The sequence below is a fragment of the Aricia agestis genome, chromosome 19 (assembly GCF_905147365.1).
Source record: "Aricia agestis chromosome 19, ilAriAges1.1, whole genome shotgun sequence".
Lineage (NCBI taxonomy): Eukaryota > Metazoa > Arthropoda > Insecta > Lepidoptera > Lycaenidae > Aricia > Aricia agestis.
This window is the reverse complement of record NC_056424.1, coordinates 5,983,307-6,007,606: the sequence shown is the minus strand read 5'-3', so window position 1 is coordinate 6,007,606 and position 24,300 is coordinate 5,983,307. Positions and strand designations below refer to the sequence as shown.

The following is a 24,300-nucleotide window of genomic DNA, read 5'->3' as shown; positions in this document are numbered from 1 at the left end:
TTCTTAAGGAGTAAAATACTCTATTAGATGACCATTTTTAAGAAGCAAACAATAAAACATTGTTAATATAATGTGTTTTCCATAAAACTTACACTCTTGAAGTATCTTTTACATTCGATTACGCACACACTTGCAAAAAACTACGCTACTTCACGTGTTATGGCGGCTCTCGACATAGGCGAACGCGTTGGCCAACGCGTCTGCAGACGCGTTGGCCCAATGTGTAGAACGGGCGTTCGCGCGTTGGCCGTAGGTATTTAGACGTTGGCCAACGCGCGAACGCCCGTTCTACACATTGGGCCAACGCGTCTGCAGACGCGTTGGCCAACGCTTTCGCCTATGTCGAGAGCCGCCATTACGTGCGTGTGCCACTAGCCAAGTAATAGCGTAGTTTGAGTCCCACATACATAAAAAATCTGTTTCACTTTGCTTTATGTGGAACTCTATATTTTTTTCGTTCGTTTATAGCGCGAGAAACGTATATTTTTTCAGGAAATATTATCTATGTCCTTTCTCGAGGCTCAAAGTATCTCCATACTGAATTTCAGTAAAATCGGCTCCAGGCCCCAGGGGTTTGGGTATGAAGAGGAACAAACAGACACACTTTCGTATTTATAATATTAGTATTGAATATGGATGAATGAAAACTTTTACTACGAATACTCAATAAATACAAGAACAGAAGAATCTATTCCAATTGATTGTGTTGCTTCTGACAAATAAATTACGCAGGCATACGTACGTAAGTACAAGAATTGCTAATGTAATAGGATACGGTCCGCGGTCATAATTAACAATCACAACAAGTCGAGATAAAAATTAAAAACACGCGTATACTAAAATATTCAGCTACTTTTCTGTACTTCCTATATAATTCTATTTTTCTCCTACATGAATATGCTCTCTTCTATCTTTGTGATGTGTTTCTTCTGTTTATTTTAAGTAGGATTGACTTGCGCCAGTCTAGACTCTAGATAACACCATACTAATATCATACGTAAGAAAGTGTGTCTGTCTGTCAGTCTGTTTCCTCTTTACGCCCGAACCGCTGAACCGGTTTTACTGAAAGGTATGGAGATACTTTGAGTCCCGGCAAAGGCCATCAAAAAAGCGTCCAAGGCCTAGTGGAAAGACCCTTATGGTTCGCACTCGAAAGGGTACAGGTTCGATCCCTGGTAGAGGCCTGTAGCAATGATACATTTTCAGGTCTCAAGTACATAATACGTACGCTTGTACGGCAAAGGAAAACATCGTGAAGAAACCCGTACATGGGTCTCAGATTGACGAGAAGGTAGGGTTTTGTTCGAATATTCGACGATTTTATTATTCGAATATTCGCCAAATTATTTTTCGAATAATTCGAATAGTAAAAATATTTTTTATTTTTGTATAAAATACTATCAAACATAAAATTAACATGGAATAAGAAAATAATTAAGTTTATTTCAGAAAAATAATGTTATTTATGAATATTCTACATCTTTAATGATAATATATATAAATCTGTTTTTAGTCTAACTAATGAGTATACGACCATTCATCGTCGCCGTTGACCATGTTTTAGAAATGTCTAATAAATTCATTTGCATGTTTTTGGCAAAATAACGATTTTGCCTAAATAAATGAAAATGAAGATATTATAAACTCCTTTCAGTCATGGATTTCAGTATTGCCAGTAATGGTCACTCACGATTTGTATCCATTGTCTTCTTTCAAGCATAATCACATAAGAAAAGTAAAAGGTGTTACGACCGAAAACGGTAACACTTTACAGCCTTTCTTTTATTGCCCAGCTGTAACCTTAAAATATACATTTTTAAAGTGTTTAACGATAACAATTAACTATGTCATTTACAAAGATTTATGTTGATAAAAGTAAAAATTAGAATTGCTTTCTTCGTAGTATTAACAAAATAGGTTGTACATGTTGTACGAAGTTTTTTGTTACTTTTGTTCAGAGTTTTCAGCATTTTTCAAAAATTTTGAATTATTCGAATAATATTCGAATTATTCGAAAACTTTTGTAAAATATTCGAATTATTCGAATAGTAAATTTGTCGAATAATAAAATTCCCTACGAGCAGGTCAATCTGAGACCATCTATGTGCGGGTTTCTTCGCGATGTTTTCCTCTGGACTATTGCGGGAATGCCCTATGTGCTTGGGTTTGCGTCCCTTGACAATGTTAGGAATTTATGACTGACTATCCTTGAACGTCTGTTTTCAGCTCTACGACTGTCTAGAAGTCTAAAAATACCTCCGTCGGATATTAAAATTCATCACAATCAAGACGGAGCTGTACATAGAGTAATTAAGAAGACAATTACAGACCTAGATACGTGGGCAGGTCTATATTTAGCGATGTCTTTTACATGAAACTCGGATTCCAATCTAAAAATAGATGCAGACAATTAACGTCCATTTTACTTTGTGACTAATGACCATAGTCCCTTGTATATTAATTAAGATATAAACCATGGAGCCGTGCGCTACTTCTGCACCGGATCTCTCCCGATTCCGCGAGCACGGATCGAATTTTTACGTTGGAATAATTAATTGCTGGCGATTGTTAAACTATTATTATAATTGATGCGCAAGAGTGTATAACCATTTTAAAGGAGAATTCCATAGACATAAATAAGCCACTTGAAAATAGAGTTCGAACTGGTTGGTCCCGCCTTTGGCAATGAGGATTTTTGGTCCATATGTAAACTTGTTGTTGCTGTAAACAAATGAAGATATTGAGATTTGAGAAACACCTCGAAATTTTTCAGCAGCGGGCGAGCTGATATTGATAAATTATGGCTGAGAACACTTGCCATCAAAGGCCGACAACGCACATACAGCTGCTCTTCTCATGCTTCGAGTGTCCATGGGCGACGGTAGTTGCTGTCCATCAGGTGACCCGTTTGCTCATTTGCCCCCTTGTTTTATTTAAAAAGGATACTTATCAGTTTAAAAAAAACTAGATTATAAGCGGGCCTGCCCACTCGTTTGTATACTACGATGCCATGGACACAATCAGACAGATCAAATGCGATAGCACGTTAAACTTATAACACTCTTCCAGTTTTGCCGGGGGTTAAAAAATTATCCTGCCTCTGAACTGTACTGAACTGTAAAGTAAGATGAAATAGTTAATTTTTCATTAAGCTTCTGGACATTTTCCTATTCTGTGACTACTAAAAAAGAATATGAAGACGTTTTCCTCGTGCACTACATGTAAATATATGCCGCCAAGTCGAGCAAAAAGGCGACACGGCAGTACCACCCTTTTCTCGAAGAAATTCAGGCTCTTTTTGACCCCCCTATAACTTCGTTGTGGATAAAACAACAAGCCTGAATTTTCAGTTGCGAAGCAAGCATTGTATAAACACGGTATATTTAAAATTTCATTCATTTGAATTATTACTAAAAGTAAATCAAAATAATTACATTTTAACGCTATAAGATAGTTAATAGCAATTCATAAATTACAACAATAAATACATAAATCATTTTTCCTTAACTTTACATCTTGGCTTAGAGAATAGTTTACTTTACCTAAAACCTCTTTACGTATTTCGTTATCATGGATTACGGATTAAGTTAGTAAACACGCGATAAAAGACCAATAAGTGTCTAGATACCATGAAATTTTTGTGACGCACTTTATGTATAGTAGTAGAGAAGTTTAGTCCGATACAAAAAAAAAAAATCATTCCGTACCGTTTTAGAGCGAAAGTTCGCTCTATAACGGTACGGAACCCTTCGTGCGTAAGTCCGACTCGCGCTGGGCCGATTATGTTTTTGTCAGACAGCTTAATAGGTACAGGTTAGCTAACCCAACTTGAAAAAGCTTTTTTTTCCTCCAACGCGAGAATCAAACCCACGACCTCCGTCTGAGGAGCCTCTAAACCACTGAACCACGGTGTTAGCCTTTATGATGCTGAGTAATGTTTGTGACGTAGCTGTAGTTAATGAATAATAAAGCAATAAAATACTGTTCAAAGGAAGCTGACAGAATAGTACAGTCCTTCATATTTTTATGGAGTGAGTGCGCAAGAGTTCGAGCCTTCGGGTGTCTTAGATAGGTAGTCACTAACCTACTTACTTTACTTGTCCTAAATCGTAAAAAGTTTTGTAGGCGAGGCGAAAAGAAATATTTTCCCTTGCAAATAAAAATATCCATATTGTACCTCTTTTTTTAACGGGCAAAAGGCCCACCACACATTCCCACCACTGCAACTCCTGTGTCGCCAGGATCAACAGTGGTAACCAACCACGAAAACCCTTTGATATGATCTCAGGGAGCCCGAGGGACAAGCTAAATCTGTCTTGGGACCCGCAACGAAATTAATCAGAACAAATTTAGGAGTAGGAGATATTCAATATTGTACCTCTGTAATATGTTACATATCCAAGGTAGACGTTATAGTTTTACTCATAGACTTAATATATACTACAGTATATATTAAGTCTATGATACTACAGTATATATTAAGTCTATGGTTTTACTATATTTCGCCATTATCTATAGGGCGCTTGTCACCCGTGTGCCTGTGCGGTGATCCTGTAACCTAGGTCATAAAGTTGCATTTTATTTAAATTTTTGTCGATTGCTTGCCGCCGAAAGCAGGGGCGGTATGCCGTATGGATAGCTAGTCCAATATCGGTAGAAAATGTAAACTTAAGTTTAAATATAGTTCTTTACGCATGTTAAGGCTATCTGCCGTGCTAATAGTAATCATCACTTTAATTAGTCATTAACTTTTTATGGGGTAGTTAAACAAAGCGGTGTAATCTTCTTTTAAGTAGTTCAAAGACTGTTAAAAGTAATTGACACATTTACTTTACAAAGCACATTGTTCGTTGTGAACTATGTTGCCAATTGAGCAAAATGCAATGCCACATAAACCGTAGATTTACGCGCGGTGAAAAATGGATAAGATTGTTTCCTGTGATGTTTTGTTGTCTACAAGCAAAATGGAATACCGCGAAAACCGTACATTTTTCCGTGGTGAAAAGTTGCCTAGATCCTTCCCAGTAGTGTTCTCTATATCTGTGCTAAATATAAAAATCCTACTACCAGGTAGGTATGGCGGGTAAAAGCAAATACAGATGTAGAATATGAACTTACTAAATTACTAAGTAACTACATAATATCAAATATAAAACTATGATTCTAATATGATGGTATGCTTTATTTATTTATTTTATTCATTTAATTCAGGCATCTTGGCCCATATTATAAATATAAACTAACACTAAAACTAACACTAACACTAAACACGTATTGTCTGCGACGTGGGGCGCGACGTGTTCGGAAGTCGTCCTCGGAACCTCCTGTATACGACTCCAATCGACCAGAACTCCTCCTTTTCGAAGGTCGGTAGATGATGCGTTGGGACTCTCACCACAAAGGAGCTAAAATTCACTTTGTGGCGAGATTCCAAGCGCTCGACCCCAAGTGGGTCTTGCTCCTGATGTAGTCCACGACCTGCTCGACCGTCGTGGGCCAATGCAGCCTGTTTGTTTTATACGTCTCTCTTATGTACCATCGGAGAAATTAAGTTACAGGCAGACGTGAGACGGCAGGCCTACATAATTTGGTCGGGTTATGTCAGCCTAGCCAGGAAGATCACGATCAATACTGGCAAAATAACTTGGCCATCTGGTACATTACTGTATACAGTATGCAATATAGCCAATAGCCATCTAGTACTCTGATGGTACACGTATCTGTTGTATTAAATTCCATTTCTGAAGGATCAAGCAAACTATTTACATAAACATTTGCGTACAATAATGTGTTTCCAAGTAATTACCATGCGAAATATATAATAGGAGGCAGCATCACGATTTCAGAGGCAAATATAATGTGGGTTATTCTGTATGATTCCTTAGGTGTTACATAATGCTAAGGTTTAGTTTACATTGTATTTGGATACAAAATAACGGCCATAGCCTAGAGACTCTGGGCAGTTTTTTAATATCGATTTTCTGTATTTTCAACAGAAAATTATAAGCGCTGGGCGTCACTAAAATATTTCAAAACGCCATGTTGACGTAAGCCAACCAAATAGCGGACCTGCCGTTATGTGTCTATGAATCTATTTCTCTGATGGTACATAATTATATGTATAAACATTATAAATGCGAAAATGTGTCTGTCTGTCTACCTGTTACCACTTCACACCCAGAATTTTGCTTGCATGGTTTGCTTTGAGAACCGGGAAAGATCATATTATGTTACTTTTTATCTCGGAAAAATGTACGGTACCCGCGCGATAAACGAATTTTGGCGCAACAGAGTTGTCATAATAAAAGGAAGGGAAGTTATCTTCATACAAAGGCACCTATGACTACCACACTATGGCGCACACATACAAGCCGCGCGCGGTGCCTTTGTATGAAGATAACTTACTTCCCCTCCTTTTACTATAGAGTTGTGGGCACCATCTAGTACATAAGTAATATTACAGAGGCTTATGATGTTGGCTTCTACTGGCTCACACTGGTAACAACTCAAATCTCTGTTCTCTACGGTTTATGAGCTCAGCTATAATAAAAATAACTAGAGATCGCGCAATGGTCGATATTCGACCTTAAAAATTATCTTCTTTTGGCTCCCTTCGTTTAAAGTATTGACTGTTTCAGATTTAAAAAAATGATAACAGACTTCAACCATAAACAAAGGTGTATTTAATTCGTGTGTATAATAGATAGGTTTGTCAGTCAAAGCATGGTAGTGTGCGCGTTGTAGTGTGTGTAATGTTTTATTTAATTATTAAAATAATGTATGATAAAAGCATACTCTCAAAACAATATTAGTTTGATGCACTCCTTCTCCATATAAACTGCAACTGTGTAAAATTTCATGCTTCTACGTTTCCGCATTTTTCGTAAAAACGGTTCCAAAGTTTTTCGCTCGCGTATTAAGATATGGATAAGTAAAATAGACTGTTAAATGTTTACATGAGGCAATTTATTTATTGTCTGTTGAGCTGCAGGGCGCTCATTATAATATAATCATTCTAACTATAGGGACTCAAAACAAGAGACAAGTTAAAAAAAATGTAAAAGTGATGAAAAAATAATAATAAAGCAAAACAAATTGTTTGTCTGGCAGTTAAAACAAACCATATAGGACGTTAAGAAATAATCGTTTCGTCAATTCATTGCGTTAATAATATGTATTTCGTGTTAGGTTATAAGTCCATATTATGTAGAGCAGCAAAATTGAAATTCTGACACTGCGCAAAAATTTTATCTTTTAATCCTGCTCCTACAGGAGCAAATACTTATTTTATATATTATATTTGCCTAGGAAGGCCTCGAAAATATTACGAGATGAACTGGATGGATAGCTTACAAGCCAGGCTGGCCTGCGGTGGCGTTAGATCGAGATAGATGGAAGTCCATGGGAAAGGACTTTGCCCAGCAGTGGAATAGTATTCTGTATACTGTATGCCTTAATTTGACCTTTTGCCGTCAATGTGACCACAAAATATAGTCCGTCAAGAAAGTGAAGAAATTAAGAAGTGGCAACATCGTAGTGACATCCCTTTGATTTGAAAGCTCCGATGACACTACGATGTTGCATAGGCTGTTCAACAAAATCCTGCTCATGCGGTCGACAGAAATGTCTTTACTCTTTATCAATCGTCACCCATCATATTTGGCAGTCTGGTTATGGACACCTGAGAACTGCACACTTTGAGAATAACTGCGGTAGACCATGCGCACGGGCTATTATGTACGCAACATAGAACCAGGCGTGAAGTTGGTACAAGATGATGCCAACAGCCAATCGTTCCAAATTCAAAAATATCGACGAGGATGGGATTCGAACCCACGCGTGCAGAGCACATTGGATTAGCAGTCCAACGCCTTAACCACTCGGCCACCTCGTCTTGTTATTGTTACATAAAATAATGGAACTCTGTATTTTATACAGTGTCATAATAATAAACGACAATTAACACTCAATAAAGTTCCAAGACATAGCACATTCATGTTATCAATGTAAGGAAAATGCACCATGTGTACAGAAAAATAAATGCAAAGAAAATAATCCTACTAATATTATAAAGGCGAAAGTTTGTTTGGATGTATGGATGTATGGATGTTTGTTACTCTTTCACGCAAAAACTACTGAACGGATTTTAATGAAACTTTACAATAATATAGCTTATACATCAGAATAACACATAGGTTACAATTTTAACCGACTTTCAAAATGGGGGAGGTGTTATGTTTGTTTTCTTTATATTCAACGATTACTCCGCCGTTTGTTAACTGATTTTCAAAATTTTTCTTTTGGTATATAGGGTATCATCCCAATTTGGTATTATATTCACAAAAGTGGTAATCTGATGAAGGATCCATAAGTAATCGAGGGAACTCCTCAAAATTTATAGGGAAACATATGGTGGTGATTTCGGTTTCGTGAGAAGTATTCTAAGCATATGCTACCAACAAGTAAGATTTTGCACCGAGGTATACCTGGTATACCGTGGTTCGGAAGGTGCAAGTTTGGGAGTTTCGGCGTTCTTTTAAGAACGGAAAGCATATGCTACTATGCAAATTACATTCATCATCATCATCATCACTACCATATTATACCATTTCATAGTCTTTTAGATCGAGACTCGAGTTTGTCAAGCGATAATTATAAACCTGAAGAGTATGTTTGCTTAAACGCGTCAATCTCAGGAACTACAGGTCCGATTTAAAAACTTATATCAGTGTTAGATAGATCATTTATCGAGTAAGACTATAGGCTATATTATATTATCACGCTAAGACTAATATGACCGAAGAAACTCAGGAAAATGTGGGAAAAACGGGGGAAATATTAGAAATTACGAACTACTGGAGCAATTTTTATGGCAATATTTGGCACAGATATAGAGTAAACCAAGTGAAGGGAGTAGGGACATAAGCTATTTTTTATGGGAAAATGTACGGTTTCCGTAAAGTTCCTAATTTACGCGGGCGAAGCCGCACGGGACATCTAGTATTATTATGAACCCACAAATAATGAGCAAAATTGGTCTTCATTGAATTGTATTGGACTTGAATTGCCTAAGCATCCCAAGACCCTAATGAAAAAAATGACAAATCTTCACCAAAACCCACTTTTTGCAGGTAATTCGGAAGCTAAAACCTCAATATTCAATAAGGAAAAATGTTTTTGAAGTAATCGTATTGGCCGAATATTAATAACTAGAGATCGCCCAATGGTCGAAATTCGACCTCAAATAAAAAATTAAATTATAAGTTTCAAATTTCCACGCTTTTCTATTGATATTCTATTGTCAAATATTGACTTTATTTTTTAAGACAATTTCTGCGACAGTCTCAGATTAATAAAATCAAATGATGACAGAAGGCCTTGTAATAATTGTTTAACAGTATTTAAGATTCAATAAAAAAAAACTAAATCTATTTTCAATTTCACAAAAGACTTCAAGCATAAATAAAAGAGTACAATTCGTGTGTATAGGCTTGTCAATCAAAATCTTCTAAAATATCCTAGTGTGTGTGTTGTAGTGTGTATAATGTTTTATTTGTTAAAAAATGTATGATAATAGCATAATTTCAAAATAATACTAGCTCGATGCACTCCTTCACCATATAAACTAAAACTGTGCAAAATTTCAATCACCTACTTTTCCGCATTTTTCGTCAAAAGGGATCCAAAGTTTTCGCTCGCGTATTAATACATAGATAATCAGTATTCTGTATGTCAGCCATTCTCAAAGTGTGCTTCACGGAATCAGCTGGCGCTCCGTAAAGGTCGCGTAGGGGCTCCGCAAGCGATACATTGATTATGTTTAGAAATGTCATCAGACACCAGCGTGAAGACAACTTATTCAAAGACAAAACATTCATTTTCCTCCATCAAAAAAGTTTGAGAACCGCCCTGTATGTACCATCGAGGAAATTGATTCCTAGGCAGTTGACGGACCTACGTTTTGGTCGACTTATATCAATTCAATGTTAGTTGTGATCGGTCGGATGGGTTTGATTTAACGCGACCAAATTACTTAGGTCCGCCATCGGCCAAGGAATCAACTTCTCTGACAGTACATGGACAGGGCTATACCGTACACGTTTCCAGTAAATTGTGCCATTAACGTAATTTTAGTGGGAGGAAAGGATATACAGGTCTGCGAGGTAAATTCTACAATTGCGGCTAATGTGTAACTAAGACAGTTGGTATAATAATATGAACAAGGCTCATATAGAAATGAGGAAGTTTATTAAGGACGTATCTATTTGATAAACGTTTAAGTTACACATAAAATATATTTTATATAGGAAACTGTTCTTTAGCTTACCAGTTTCTAAAGTTTTTTGACTGTGGGTGATTTATTCAACGGCGGAGTTGATTGGTCAATATTTCAGCGTTACTCAGGTTAGCCAATCAAAATATGGATTTAGCTTCTGTCAAAAGACCTCCGAAACCGGGCCTTACTCCATCCAGTAGGTTTTTTTTTAAATATCATTCTCGTATTAAATTATGTGTTACGGTTTTCTTTGGTTTAACATTTCACGATATAATGTCGCTTAAGAAACGGAATCGACCAAACGAGAAACAAAACCACTCAGAAATTATTTAGCAATATATTTAACACCAGTTTTTTTATATTTTAAATGCAAGTGTGGACGTAGTGAATTAGTGATGTCAAGATTTAAGAAATATAAAATGCATAATATTGTATTATACACAACCAAATATTTCATATGTAATAAGTTCATTAAAATTTTAACAAACCGCAGAGCGCAGTAAAAAATAATTAGTTTTCAGAATTTATGATTTATTAAAATATTTTATTTTCATTAAGAGCTTCAATTTTTGATGCAAGATCTGCCGAAATTAAGTAACTTTAATTAAACTTAACTAAATGTTTGGTCGCGTCAGTTCTCTAGATTCACATAAGCCTAGACAGTAAACTGTGCATAGTAAAGTTGTTAGGATATTAATTGGAACGCAACATTTATAATTTGTTCCTTTATAAATAGTATAGTCTGTAGTTTTACATATTTGCCGCCGAATTTGATTGTCAATGTCACCGCTGACACGTTCTCTTTCTGCTCTGGCACCTCTGACAGTCTGTACATGGTTCTTACAATATACGTCGTTGCATTTTCTCAGAAGTTTCATTTATTTCCAAGCAAATATCAACAAAAGTACTATAAAAAAAAATTGATTCATAGGCAGACGGCAGACCTAAGCATTTGGGGTCGCGTTTTGTCAAACCTAGGCGACAGATGACGACGTATACGGTATAAGTTGACAATAATCCGACCAACTGACGCGGGTCCGTCAACTGCCTATGCATAAATTTCTTCGTTGGTACAATAATCTTGCATTTCTTTGTAAAGTGCCTACGGCCGGCTACTCAGCCAAAGTGTTGGTTGTTTAGGTAAGGAACCGGCCTTATGAGGTAAATCGGCCTGTTGTGAAGGGTGCCCCGTATCCGGGACTCTGTTCAACGGCTGCTGGCAAACCGCAGGTGGTTTTAGTGGGTCGGCTGGCGCTTCTCGTCGGCCAGTCCCATATTCCCGGGGTGGCAAGTTGGTATGGATCTTGAACAGTCTTCTTTAGGGCGTTTATAAGTGGCTTATAAGTCGCGACTCGCGCCTGATCTTTATAAGAGCGTGTTCGATTTTAACGTTTAGATAACACGTTATTGGTAGAAACAAAATGGTCAACTCCCTTCAATTTTTCGAACGATCTTAAAGTCTTGCGGCCTATATGGCACTATTATTCCCAGGGTCCATGACGGAGGTCAAGGCCAGTTCCTCGTGATTCAACGTGGAAGTACAAGTTAGTGGTAATGACATCCTAAACACAGGATAACCGCCAGCCTCGCTCTTGATACACTATTTGAGGAAAACTTTTACTAGAGAAAAAAAATATTTTATCATCAAAATTATTATGGCCTTCGCGTGCTTAGCATCCGAAGTTTTTGTATCAAAAACAAATTTTAAACAAAAACATTTTTATATGCGAGGCCCCGGGCGGCAGGTCTTTGCGAGGCCTTTGGTCGTCTGTCCACCGCCGCCGACACCGGGACCTCACCGCCAAAAATTCAAATAAAATACCACTTTATGACCATTTGCTTGACGCGAGGCCCCAGGCAAATGCCTTGTTCGCCACCCCCTAAGGCCGCCAATGCAAGAACGAATTATTTGACATAACTTTCGGTAAGACCTGTAACGTCAGATTTTAGTATCACGCTGACCGCTCGCTGATTGTCAGCGCTGATGGCTGATGAAACTATACGATGCTTTTTTCATACATTTCGGTATCGGCGCCGACGGTCAGTGTGAGACTAAAATCGGCCTAACTTGATTAGAATACTTGGTGTTTAAACGTTTTGCTAGGGTTGCTTACTGTTCAAGTAAGATATGTTCCTCAAAACATCGCGAGGAAACCCGCACATAGTCGGTCCCAGAAGTATTGACTAGTTAATCTTTCCTCTGGACTAGGCCGACTATGATGCGAGAATGCCGTATGCGCTTGGGCAACCACACGGACATTTAAAAAATCTTGTCCCAGGCACTACAGTATTTGAGGAGTGGTTACTTCGCTCTGAAAAATACTGTATAAGTCATCCACAACGGATGTAAAGCCTAGTAAGTAAGCCTCCATCCTAGCAAAACGTTTTGCATTTACTTTAAATATATAATCCATATGAATAGACAGTTCTATTATCTATATCACATGATAAGGCTGATCAGGCTGATCAGGCAGATCCTCAATGTCAGGGCTGAGCTCAGCAGACTGATGGTATCGCCGTCCCGCCGGATGCGTATGCGCACGCGACCGCGGCGTGTTTGTACAGTTATAATTAAATAAATACTGTGCCTCGTTACTGTTGTGTTACTCAGATTTTCTTCCGTGTTATTAAATAACTCCCGCAACTCCGTTGCGCCAAAATTCGTTTATGCGCGGGATCCGTACGTTTTTCCGGATGAAGATTATCCTATGTCCTTTCTCGGTTCAAATTTAACCAAATTCGTTTGGTTTGGGCGTAAAGAGGTAACAGACAGGCAGACAGACAGACACTCATTCGCATTTTTAATATTAATAAGTATGGATACATCATACATGACACTTGACAGTTCTTCCTGACAAAAATAGTCCATAACAATACAACAGCAAAAGGAACAACGTGCTAGAAAATGGTAGATCTTATTTTCTTATCAAATCTCTCCATCGAAATCACTGTACAAGGAAGTAGCTAAGTTGGTTTTTCCTCAACAATACGGCATTAATTAATTCATTAAAATTGTTTTCTAAGAAACTTGCTCGTTATAATATCGCATTTTACATACTTTGTACACAAACCAAACAAAACAGAGTCTAACAAAACAAAGTGATAATACTTTAGGGTATGAGTCCCCATGTATAGAGTTCATTGTGAAAGTAGCAGCACTGAAAGAGTAACTTTTTTAAACTTTTGTATCGAATATTTCATGTCGCCACTCGCCGCTGGGGCACTTGCTCATACAAATCCCAAAAAAATGTTTGCTTTTTCAGACAAAGACTTTCAAGCCAAACAGACAAACATTTAAACACATTCATAATATTAGTAAGTACCACTTTTCAACCCTATTTCCCTGCAAAAAAAAAAAAACCCTGTACACCTGTAGCCCTAGCATGCCCACCAGTAGAAATGCGATAGTATAGACAAACTGTGGAGATAAACTTAAGGTGCCGTTCCGATCTTTTTTCGTTCCGAAAAATTCAATTAAAATGCCTCTTTATGACAGACTATAGTCCTAAAAAATAAAATGATTTCCCACTTTATGACATAGACTATATCGTCTGTCATAAAGTGGCATTTTAATTGAATTTTTGTCGGTCGCGATTAGCCGCGGTAAAGATCGGAACGGCACCTTAAGTTTATGTCCACAGTTTGTCTATACTTTCGCATTTCTACTGGTGGCCATAGAAAGATATATAACTGAATTATGCTTAACCGAGCGATTTAGGCAGTGTATATTTGGCATACCGCATAACACATCGAGAATCTAATATGTATCTAATAGATTCGCTAATAGAAGTTCAGGGTCCGCACGTGATTGTTTGTGTTAGTGTTTAGTGAATTCGCCGCTCACGACCGCTGATCAGTAATCAACTAATCACTCATTAGTCAATTAATGGTCGCTAATTATATTTCACGATGCGGAATGTATCTTATATATAAAATTCTCGTGTCACAATGTTAGTCACCGTACTCCTCCGAAACGGCTTTACTGATTTTTGCCAAATTTTATATGCACATTTAGTGGGTCTGAAAATCGGCTACAGGGTACTTATTATATTGATAAGTGCATTTGTTTAATAAATAATAGTAAATTATTACATGCCATGGTGACATACTTATTTAGTCACTTCAATAAAATAATACGGGCGAAATACTTTATATTAGATATAAAGAAACGTTTGCCGGGACAGCTAGTAATATATATTTTTTTTTACAAAATTAGGACCAATATTGACTAGGTGTCTTTATGAATAGGCAATATTACGCAGAGGTCGGGGCAGAGGGAGGAGCTAGTAGCATCACAGAATACATAATATTAGTAACAAGTAGCATACAGTAAATCATTCGCCCAAATTCCAACATTTCACACACGTCGTACAATTAACTTTTTGTTTACTGTCAAATGTCAATGCTGGTGCTGCCATCATTGACATTTGACAGTAAACAAATATTTAATAATTGGCCAAGTGCGAGTCGGACTCGTGATCAAAGGTAAGGTACATTCCGTACCAGTATAGAGCAAAAATTGACAAAAAATGTTTTTTGTATGGGAGCCTTAAATATTTAATTAATTTAAATTTTAATATCAATTAAAATATTAATACAACTGAGTATTTTGTGAACATTTCAAGTTTTTCAAACTCCCTAATTACTTATTGCTATTATTGATATCGAGCAAAAAATAGCAAAAAAATTAGGTTTGTTGTATGGGAGCCCCCCCCCCCCCCCCCCCCTTAAATATTAAAATTTTGTTTTTAGTGTTTGTTGTTATAGCGGCAACAGATGTACCTACACAATCTGTAAAAATTTCAGAAATCCAGCTATAGCGGTTTTTGAGATATAACTTGGAGACAGACAGACGCATGGACAGACAGACGCACGGACGGACAGACAGACGGACAGACAGACATTGAAGTCTTAGTAATACCTTTTCTACCCTATGGGTACGGAACCCTAAAAAGTAACAATATGATATTGTTACTTTTTTCTCATTTTGGCAGCCCTACTAGCTACTTATAAAATTTTATTCAGTTTCAGATAAAACAGAGATTCATTCACAAATTGGGTACATGTACCTTTTTAAAGGTTGTTTCATATAAAATGATTTATGCAGTACAATTAATTTGTGCATTTATGCAGCAAAAACATTTAAATCTTTAAACTGTGTGAAGCTCTGTATAAAGGAAAACGTACAAAATATAATTTACGCTCAAATTGATTACAATATGCTAAATTATTTCAACACGTTTTTCCCTGCAAGCTTCGATCACTAATATACAAGATTCACAGTCCGCGGCAAAGAACGACCTCACTAAAAGAGCACCAAACGCAACATTCTGGTGGACTTTCGATTTAGTAGTGCTCGAACGCTCCGCTGGGAAACATGTCCCAGTGCTCGTTCAACAATTGTAAAAATCATACGTTTAAAACGCAAAAAATAATGAAATTTCATATTTCCGGTAAGTATTAATTTTATCCTGATATATTTCATACAATTGTATTATAAATATTGGTATTTCGTTAAGAAATCAACAAAAAACAGTTTTAAAATTAAGTTGTAAATAAATCAACACGAGGTATAAACCATCTCAATTGCGAATACTCATACTAAAGGTACTTATTGTAGTTTATCGTAGTTTATAACAATTTTTCAAGCCGACTTTAGCGAGCGTTGTATGTTCTAAGCATTTATATTCAATGTATACACGTATTTAGTTAACTATAAAATTAAATATATTAGAACAACATAATATTACAAGTAAAAATAATTACTCCACACTTTATACATTAAACTTTGGAAAAATTAAAAAATGGACTATTAAAATTATTACAATCAACAAAAAATGTTGAACAGTTCGACTCCACTCATACTTTACTTCACCCTGTTCCAGCGGCGAAGTGCGGCCGTAAAATTATTGAAGTACTTTTTTGGAATTGTAATAATTTAAACTTTAAGACATATGATGACGATGGTTGAATTTAGTTTGAAGCGTGCGTCGTTCGTAAAAATTTATTGCTTTGTAAACACACATTGTACATAGTTTTATAAAAAGATCTTTAATAACTATTATTAAGGTTGATTTTAGATAAATGTATACTTTTTTAAACACTTTTACTTGGCGACAGATTTTCGAGAGGTTTTGTATGGGACTGTGTATGTTGTATATTAGTGATCGAAGCCTGCAAGACACACTTCATATATTAATATTTTATATTTTTTTGTAAAAACAGTATTGTATTTTCGTTCGTATAGACCCGCAATAAGTTTTTTAAAACGCTCTATTTACATTGTGCAGCATAAAACGCGCACGTCTGAACGCGCTATAATCAATAAAAAGTATTTAGAAATCTGTGGTGGCTCTACTTTAAATACCTTTTCTAACAGGTTGCATTACTTTAATTGGCGTTTTTCCAAAACTACGACATCACTGACTACGTATACAGGATAACTTTTACGTTTTAATATTTATTTAGAACATAATCACTATCACGTTGTTATAAATGTTTTTGAGCACGTGCGTATTTTATACAAAAACCGGGGGTTTACCTACATTGTGCTTAAAACTGGTTTAGCGGGTTGTTGAAAACTTAATAATATTGTGACACACGGTGCCAATGTTGCATAGTTACTTTGGGTCAAAAAACTCCGAAATCGGTAAATGAAATGCAAGAGAAACCCCATTTCTGCCTATGCAAATTCTTCGAATAGAGTCTTTTGACCACCGACTGACACATACAGAGGATTCTATTATTTAGGTACTTATTTTCCACTATATTTTACAAAATACAGTTAGTATGTACCGTCGAAGAAATTAATTCATAGAAGGATGGCATAACTACGTAATTTGGTCGGTTTAGACTTTAGGGTCAATTCAGACCGCAACGCGACGCGTAGACGGCGCCGGCGCGGCGTAGGCCGTAGACACAATAGACATAACTAGGTTCCAGTAGTTCGACTGCAAAGAGAAGGACAGGTTTCAATATCTGTCAAATTCGTCGGGTTTCACTAGGATTATGAACGGATTGTGCCTCGCGCTGGCTGGTATAATTTATTTTTTAATATTTAAAATAAAGATTTCAAAATTGGATTCTGACAATTTTAATCGCATGTGCCAAAACACAAACAACAATACGACCAAAGAGGAACACGTCCAGCGAATAAGTCATAGTTTTAAATTCGTAGGTAACAAGTTAACAACCCTAGCGACGATTTTCGTCATAATACGTCAAATTTAAAATTTTCAACATCAGTTCTAAGTCGGTATACTCTATCATTCTGTCTACTCTGCCGTAGATGCATTTCTTTTGTACTGAATTGACAGATTTCAATTGCGCGAGACGTTTTCAATACGTCTTTCAAATCAAACAAATTTAGAAATTATTCATCTACGCGTCGCGACTCGCGTTGCGGTCTGAATTGACACTTATGTCAACGTCTCAATATTAATCATGATCTATCAGGTGAGTTTGACATGATGCGACCAATCCCGTATGCCCACCATCTATATCTATATATATAAAACTCAAAGGTGACTGACTGATTGACATAGTGATCTATCAACGCACAGCCCAAACCACTGAACGGATCGGGTTGAAATTTTGCATGCAGGTAGATGTTATCACGAAGGCATCCGCTAAGAAAGGATTTTGATAAATACCAACCCCGAGGGGTTAAAATAGGGGATGAGAGTTTGTATATAATAATAATACTTTACGCGAGCGAAGCCGCGGGCAAAAGCTCGTCTGCCTATAAATCAATTACTCTGATAGTACAATGTGGTGGACCGACAAACCAAACAACCAAATCACTGTTATCTTCGTTTATGTCAGTCGGAGGTTAAAAAATCTAACTCTCTCCGAAGACCCTACTCGAAGAATTTGTACAAACAAGGAAGGTTCGTTATGAAGATGCGTACTGAAATATTAGCACTCTTGCGCCGTGCTCAAAAGGAAGGTTAGAGTCAGACCCTACGTTAGACCAAAATATGAGAGTGGTGATATGACACTAGTAGACTAGAGTTTTTTCAACGGGAATTGGCCTGGTGGCGTCTCAGCTAAGCCCTTTTCTGAGTCTGTCATTCTCTAGTGGCGATTGTTAGCGCTACCATGGTATTCTGGTAAAATAAAGCCCGAAATCCGAAGGATCATTTCTTTTAAGATATTACCAACTCTGTGTCACCAAAGTCCTTCCTAAGTACGAACAGGTGATGCATGAGAAAGTTAAATTCAATAATATGGATTAAACAAGAAAATCACCCTCAACGAGTACCTTTTGTGCAGAAGCGCGAAAATAATATTTCCAATAAGAATCACCACTACAAGTACATATTTAAACTAACTAGAGATCGCCCAATGGTCGAAATTCGACCTTAGTTTCAACGACATTAGGACTACTACCTATAATTTGTAATAAATATTGACTTTATCATTTTTCAACTCTTGTCTCTGGGACTCAGCTGATCTCAGACTGGCCGTGTGAGCATTGTCTCATAGTATCTTAGATTCAATAAAAAAACTATAATCCATTTTCAATTTGTCAACTTGTTGTCACACTTCAACCATGAATAAAAGAGTATAATTCGTATGTATAGGCTTGTCACTCAAAAATCTGTCATTTCTCATGTGTGTGTGTTGTAGTGTGTGTAATGTTTTATTTGTTAAAAAAATGTATGATAAAAGCATAATTTCAAAATAATATTAGCTCGATGCACTCCTTCAACATATAAACTATAACTGTGCAAAGTTTCATGCACTTGCGTTTCCCCATTTTTCGTAAAAAGGGTTACAAAGTTTTTGGCTCACGTATTAATATATCTAAGATAGGATTAGTAAACTGAATACACTATCGACAACAAGTTATTACAGTACACAGAATAGTTATATCTAACTATCTATTTACTGAGGATTTTATATTGTTTTAAAGTCAACAGCTGAAACCACAGGTAAAGTATGTGCCTGATTAAAAGTGGCCATTAATGGTTATCGGCCACGATCAGAGATGATTAATAATGATTACTTGTGGAGTTTATGTCGAAATCTTAATTAAATTAATGTTAAGTTATCATTTAATTACACTTAACGGCTGTAGCTATATATCTTTTTAATGCCTTTACTTCTAAGCAACACTTGTTGAAAATAGAGATTGAGAGAGAAGTTGAGATTTTAATTCCTGTCTATGTTTTCTGCATGTAAGATCTGTCATCTGCATTCAAATAAAATCTTCCTATATACAATTCTAAATGTTATCCTCAAATACAAACCTAGACGAATAAACACTAAAATACATTATCATTCAACTCACCAAAGTACTCAAATAGTTATGTCCTATTTCCTCTTCGGAAGTGTCTCCAGAAACTATATTCTGCCTTTTGAACTTCATTTTCACTGGCTTTATTAAACAAACTTTTGCACAGCGAAAATTTTATTTAAGTAAAAAAATATTTAAAAAAAATCAATTCCAAATTCAAAAGTTACATTTTGGAACCTATGATGTATCTGTCAGCCAGGTGGACTGACTACTGACCTAACGTGTGCGTTTGCTCTGAAAAGCTGAAACTTAAGACGCGTGCACACGAGAGGATGTCGTTATTACCGCGATTCCGTACTTTGAGGTTTATTGCGGCTAATGCCACTCAAGTAGATGATTAGGGCTCGAATACCTATTTAAGTAGGTATTACCTCGAGTAGGTGTAATATTTATCTCACGTTACATACTTGTTAATTAATAAATTTTATATTTTACATCGGATTTCCACTTGTTAGGTGAAGACCACCGACCACAGATCTTAAAATATGTGATGTTTAATAAATTAAATATGACTTTTGATTGAGAAAAATTTAGAGTATAGACTCTAAATATTGTTAATCAATATATTTAATAAAAAGTATAATTATTTCGAGACCATAGGATCTCGAAATAATTATACTTGACCTTGAGTTTATTTCGATTGAGGCGAAATATTTCTTTCCCTCCCATTAATCTGCATCTACTTCTTTATTTTTAATAGTAAATTAGATACACCCGGCTTTAGAGCGAGCAATATTATAATTAATGTATTTTTTTCTAGTTTTCCTGTACGGGTTTTCTACGAGTAGGTACATGACTGATGACATGCGGGGAAACCAACCGAGTGCGGGATACCTTTACCTACAGGTAAAGTATTTTAGATTTACGCAATAGTCATCAGTCAGTTAGTGACTTTTAAACACATAACTATAATATATTCTTCTCCTTCTTTGGGTACGTAACCCTAAAAAACAACGGGTTGCACTCCGGAAATGAAAACGAAACCGCAGGCATATTTATACATATTGTAATATAATCCTAGCTATTTGACCGAGCTTTGCTCGGTATTCGATAAAAAACGAATAAAATGACATTTTCTAAAAATGATTCCTAGCTAGATCGATTTATCGCCCCCGAAACCCCCTATATATACTAAACTTCATGAAAATCGTTGGAGCCGATTCCGAGATTCCAATTATATATTTCGACGAGCCATAGTAAGATTATAGCATAATACTTACTTTCCTACGCCGCGCTGGCGATCAACAGCTCTCCCTCTGTATTCCGAATTATCTATCGAGTGACCTATATATTCGACGGGTGCAAAGTAAAAAGAGTCATCTACAAAACAGCAACTTTTCAGGAGAGCGCATAATAGGAAAAAATGCTCCCATTTTGTCAATTTCCGATCAAATTTATTGAAATTTTCATCATTGTTTCATTATTTATTAATGAATCCACATGTATATTTAATTTCTTCTAATTATGTTTAATTTACGAGATATTGTAGTTGTCTGCATCTACATTGCGCTTGAAAATATGACAACTGAGTTAACTACCACTTGGTCGTTTCTACGTGGGAATTAAAAATTATATTTATTGAAGTATTTTTACCGATTACTAGTACGATTATCAGTAACTACGTAAAGTGTAACACTTTATATTATTAAAATTATTATTAAAAGTAAGTTATATTATTAAAATATGTAGGTAAACGTTTTACATCTTAAACACCCCAAGTTCAGAACATAATTGCGTAGATATCTTTTTCTACGTTGTCGATTCGGTGCAAGGTACACGATTTAGAAGGAAGTTAAAATATGAAATACTAGCTTTTGCTCGCCGCTTCGCTCGCGTGGAATTTGAAAATCGCGTAAATTGCAAATATTCCCGTAAGCTCCCTTAGAAACATGATGTTTTTCCAAGACCAAAAGTAGCCTATGTTACTTTTCATACTTTCAATTAAGTTTATGCCAAAAAACAATACGATTTGTTTCTTCGTTAGAGCGTGAAGGAAGGACAAACAAACAAATAAATAAATAAACATACTTTCCCATTTATAATATTAGTATGGATATACTTAGGAATCATTCATTTACTTTCGTAAAAATCGTATTTTCTCACAACAAAAATGAAATTCTGTGTCAATACTTTAATTATTTTAAACTAATTTAAAAATTATTCAGTATCATTATCAGTACAGGAACTATGTTGTAAATTATTATAATTTAGGCAGAGGCTTATTAAGTCTTTGTACTTGGCACTTGTAAGCATGATGGGTTCATTATAACATCATAAGCATCGCCGGACGTTTTACACCATCGGAGGGGTGCATACGATTTTTCAGAACACAAAATAAAATTTTATTTCAACGATTTCTCAATTGCTTCTCGTGATCACAGAGATCCCAAAACCGGTCAAAGATAAGTTAATAGAAAAACTTCGCGAGAACTTGCAAATGCCGGGATATGATGTTACGCAGGTTGCAATTTACCATTTCTGGACTGATGTAATTGTTTACCTAAATTTTGTCGTAATTTACGTCTCGTATCAATACACGTGTCTTTATTTCTCAATCGCCTTTTCTTTAGATCAATATTTAACTGACGTCTTTTTCTACCGTTTAACGAGGAAGGCGTAGAACATTCACTTGATGCCTCCACTGCCGAAGAAGCATCAATGGTGTTGTCTATAGAAGATTTAAAGTTTGAGAGGGACAATATACTCGATGGCCTGCTTGAGTTAATAAACTCAAGCAGGTCATAGATTATATGAGATCAAAGTATCTGTTTAATAAAAAAGAATATATAATATTTTGATCTAATACTGATAATGGACGCGGCGGACTTGAAGTGATGAACTGTATTCTGAGGGTGTTGGCGTATTTGTTAATTTGCTGAGATCGACAAATTTTCAAAATCATTTTATATTTCAGACTGAGAGTGAACTGGTGTGACCGGCCTAGAGTATTCAGATCATGGGGACTTATCTTACAAAGTTAACTTATATTCATTTGTCTTCATCGGTGACACATCAAGGTTTTCTATAAGATGTTCAATAATTTCATCGGGCAACACAGTATTTTGCTCGATAAATCTATCACTTATGTTCTGGAAACTTTCAACTTCTTTAAAAAGTCGTTTTGGACTTTCTGAACATGAAAAAACAGTAAAAAATAACAGTAACAAATTAGAAGTCAATTAATATAGCTAACAATAAGAATTAACATAAATAGGTACTCATAAACATAATAAACAATACTAATTTGCAAAAGTAAATTGAGACATCTAAATCACAATCGCAACGTAGAAAAAGCTATATGGCAGATAGCCGCTTATGCCGCATAACATGACACCCGCGCGTCCCGCGTACAGACGACCAGCGGTAGTTATCCGCATCTACATCGTGCAATTTCACAAAACAAGAGTAGATGTCTTCTTTTACGTGACAAAAGTACCAAAAATAAGGTGATATTTGAATTTTTGTTTTTGGTATGTTGTAGAACATGATATTTTAAGCTAGTTTCTACAAAAAAACGAAAAACTCAAAATTGCAGATGACTTTTTTTACTTTGCACCCGTCGTATTATATAGGTCACTCGATACAACACACGGTCACTGTAAGTATTACATTCGCACCTTATTAAATACTTGAGATAGAAATATTATCTTCTATCTTTTTCCCACACTCGCTGCAATGTTAAGTTGAACATGTGCAGTGTGCACACACCCTGAGCGTTGCCTCACAGCATTAGTTTGTGTTAGCGGTTAGAGCGTCCTCCGCGCCGTTTAACGAAATTCTAACTCTAATCATATGATTATTATCGTCCAGTTAATATTACACCGCCAAATTATATTCACGTGATCTCTACAAAGCTCTATTGTCTTTGGTATCTGCAGTGTTAAAAAACCTATAATGCTAAAGACCAACAAAGAAGACGAGAGAGAAGAAAATCCTTTATGGAATTATAACAAGATGAAAAGAGAGAGGCAGTCTAATGAAAATTGTAACCACTTTCATTTGACAGGTCGTCAAAAGTCGTCAGTCGTTTTTATGCCCTTTCGGTATTTCCAATATATTGTTCAATTTGTTTGTTATTTTGAATAAATATTATTATATTTAAAAATTGTGACTTGTGCTGTAAGTATTTGCAGTCTAAATCATAAGAATAATCCTGAAAAATATACACTTCACAGGTAATTTCTCATGTCCTAATTGCTACGATGTGTTTATTTTTGCTCTATTCTGTCTTTAGTTCTCTATTTCTAATAAAATATTGTGAATCCTCCCTTTTACTTTCATATTTTGCGTAACTAAAGTTACTATTGTTCTTATATTACACAAATTTTGAAGAAACATTTTTCATCAAATTTTTTTACATATACGCTAGTGCTTGAATCAAATTTATCGATATGCTTATCGATATTTTACAATAACATAAAACTAAAATAAAAATCATTTACCTTTATATTTATCACCTTAAACCCGCACATTATCCGAAATTTCTGATCAGAAAAATTCAGACGCCCGGCGGAACGCACTCTGTTCATACATTTTGTTGTAGACCTATCATACTAAAAGAATTTCTGACGTGTTAAAATGTATGAGCGGGGCGGGGCGTCCGAATTTTTGTTATCAGAAATTCGGATAATGTGCGGCCGGACTAAAAAGGACATATTATCTTATTTTAACTAATATAATATATTATAGTATAATATAGCTAATATAATATAACTACTATAAT

General features: G+C 35.9%; 1 protein-coding gene and 1 non-coding gene across 3 annotated transcripts in view; both read right to left on the bottom strand.

Annotated features, from left to right (window-relative positions):
• The window catches only part of LOC121736686 (chloride channel protein 2), an 88,169-nt gene that overhangs the window by 33,250 nt on the left and 30,619 nt on the right, over positions 1-24,300 (bottom strand). The window contains exon 1 of one of the 2 annotated variants that reach the window (XM_042128047.1): positions 19,572-19,782. The exons of the other annotated variant lie outside the window; for it this stretch is intronic. Coding sequence (XP_041983981.1) covers positions 19,572-19,649 — 78 coding nt within the window. The 5' untranslated portion in view covers positions 19,650-19,782. Of the gene's footprint in view, positions 1-19,571; positions 19,783-24,300 lie in introns of those variants that run through there. 2 annotated transcript variants of the gene reach the window in all.
• On the bottom strand, positions 7,813-7,894 carry Trnas-gcu. The gene has a single exon. It is a non-coding gene; the product is annotated as a tRNA-Ser (tRNA).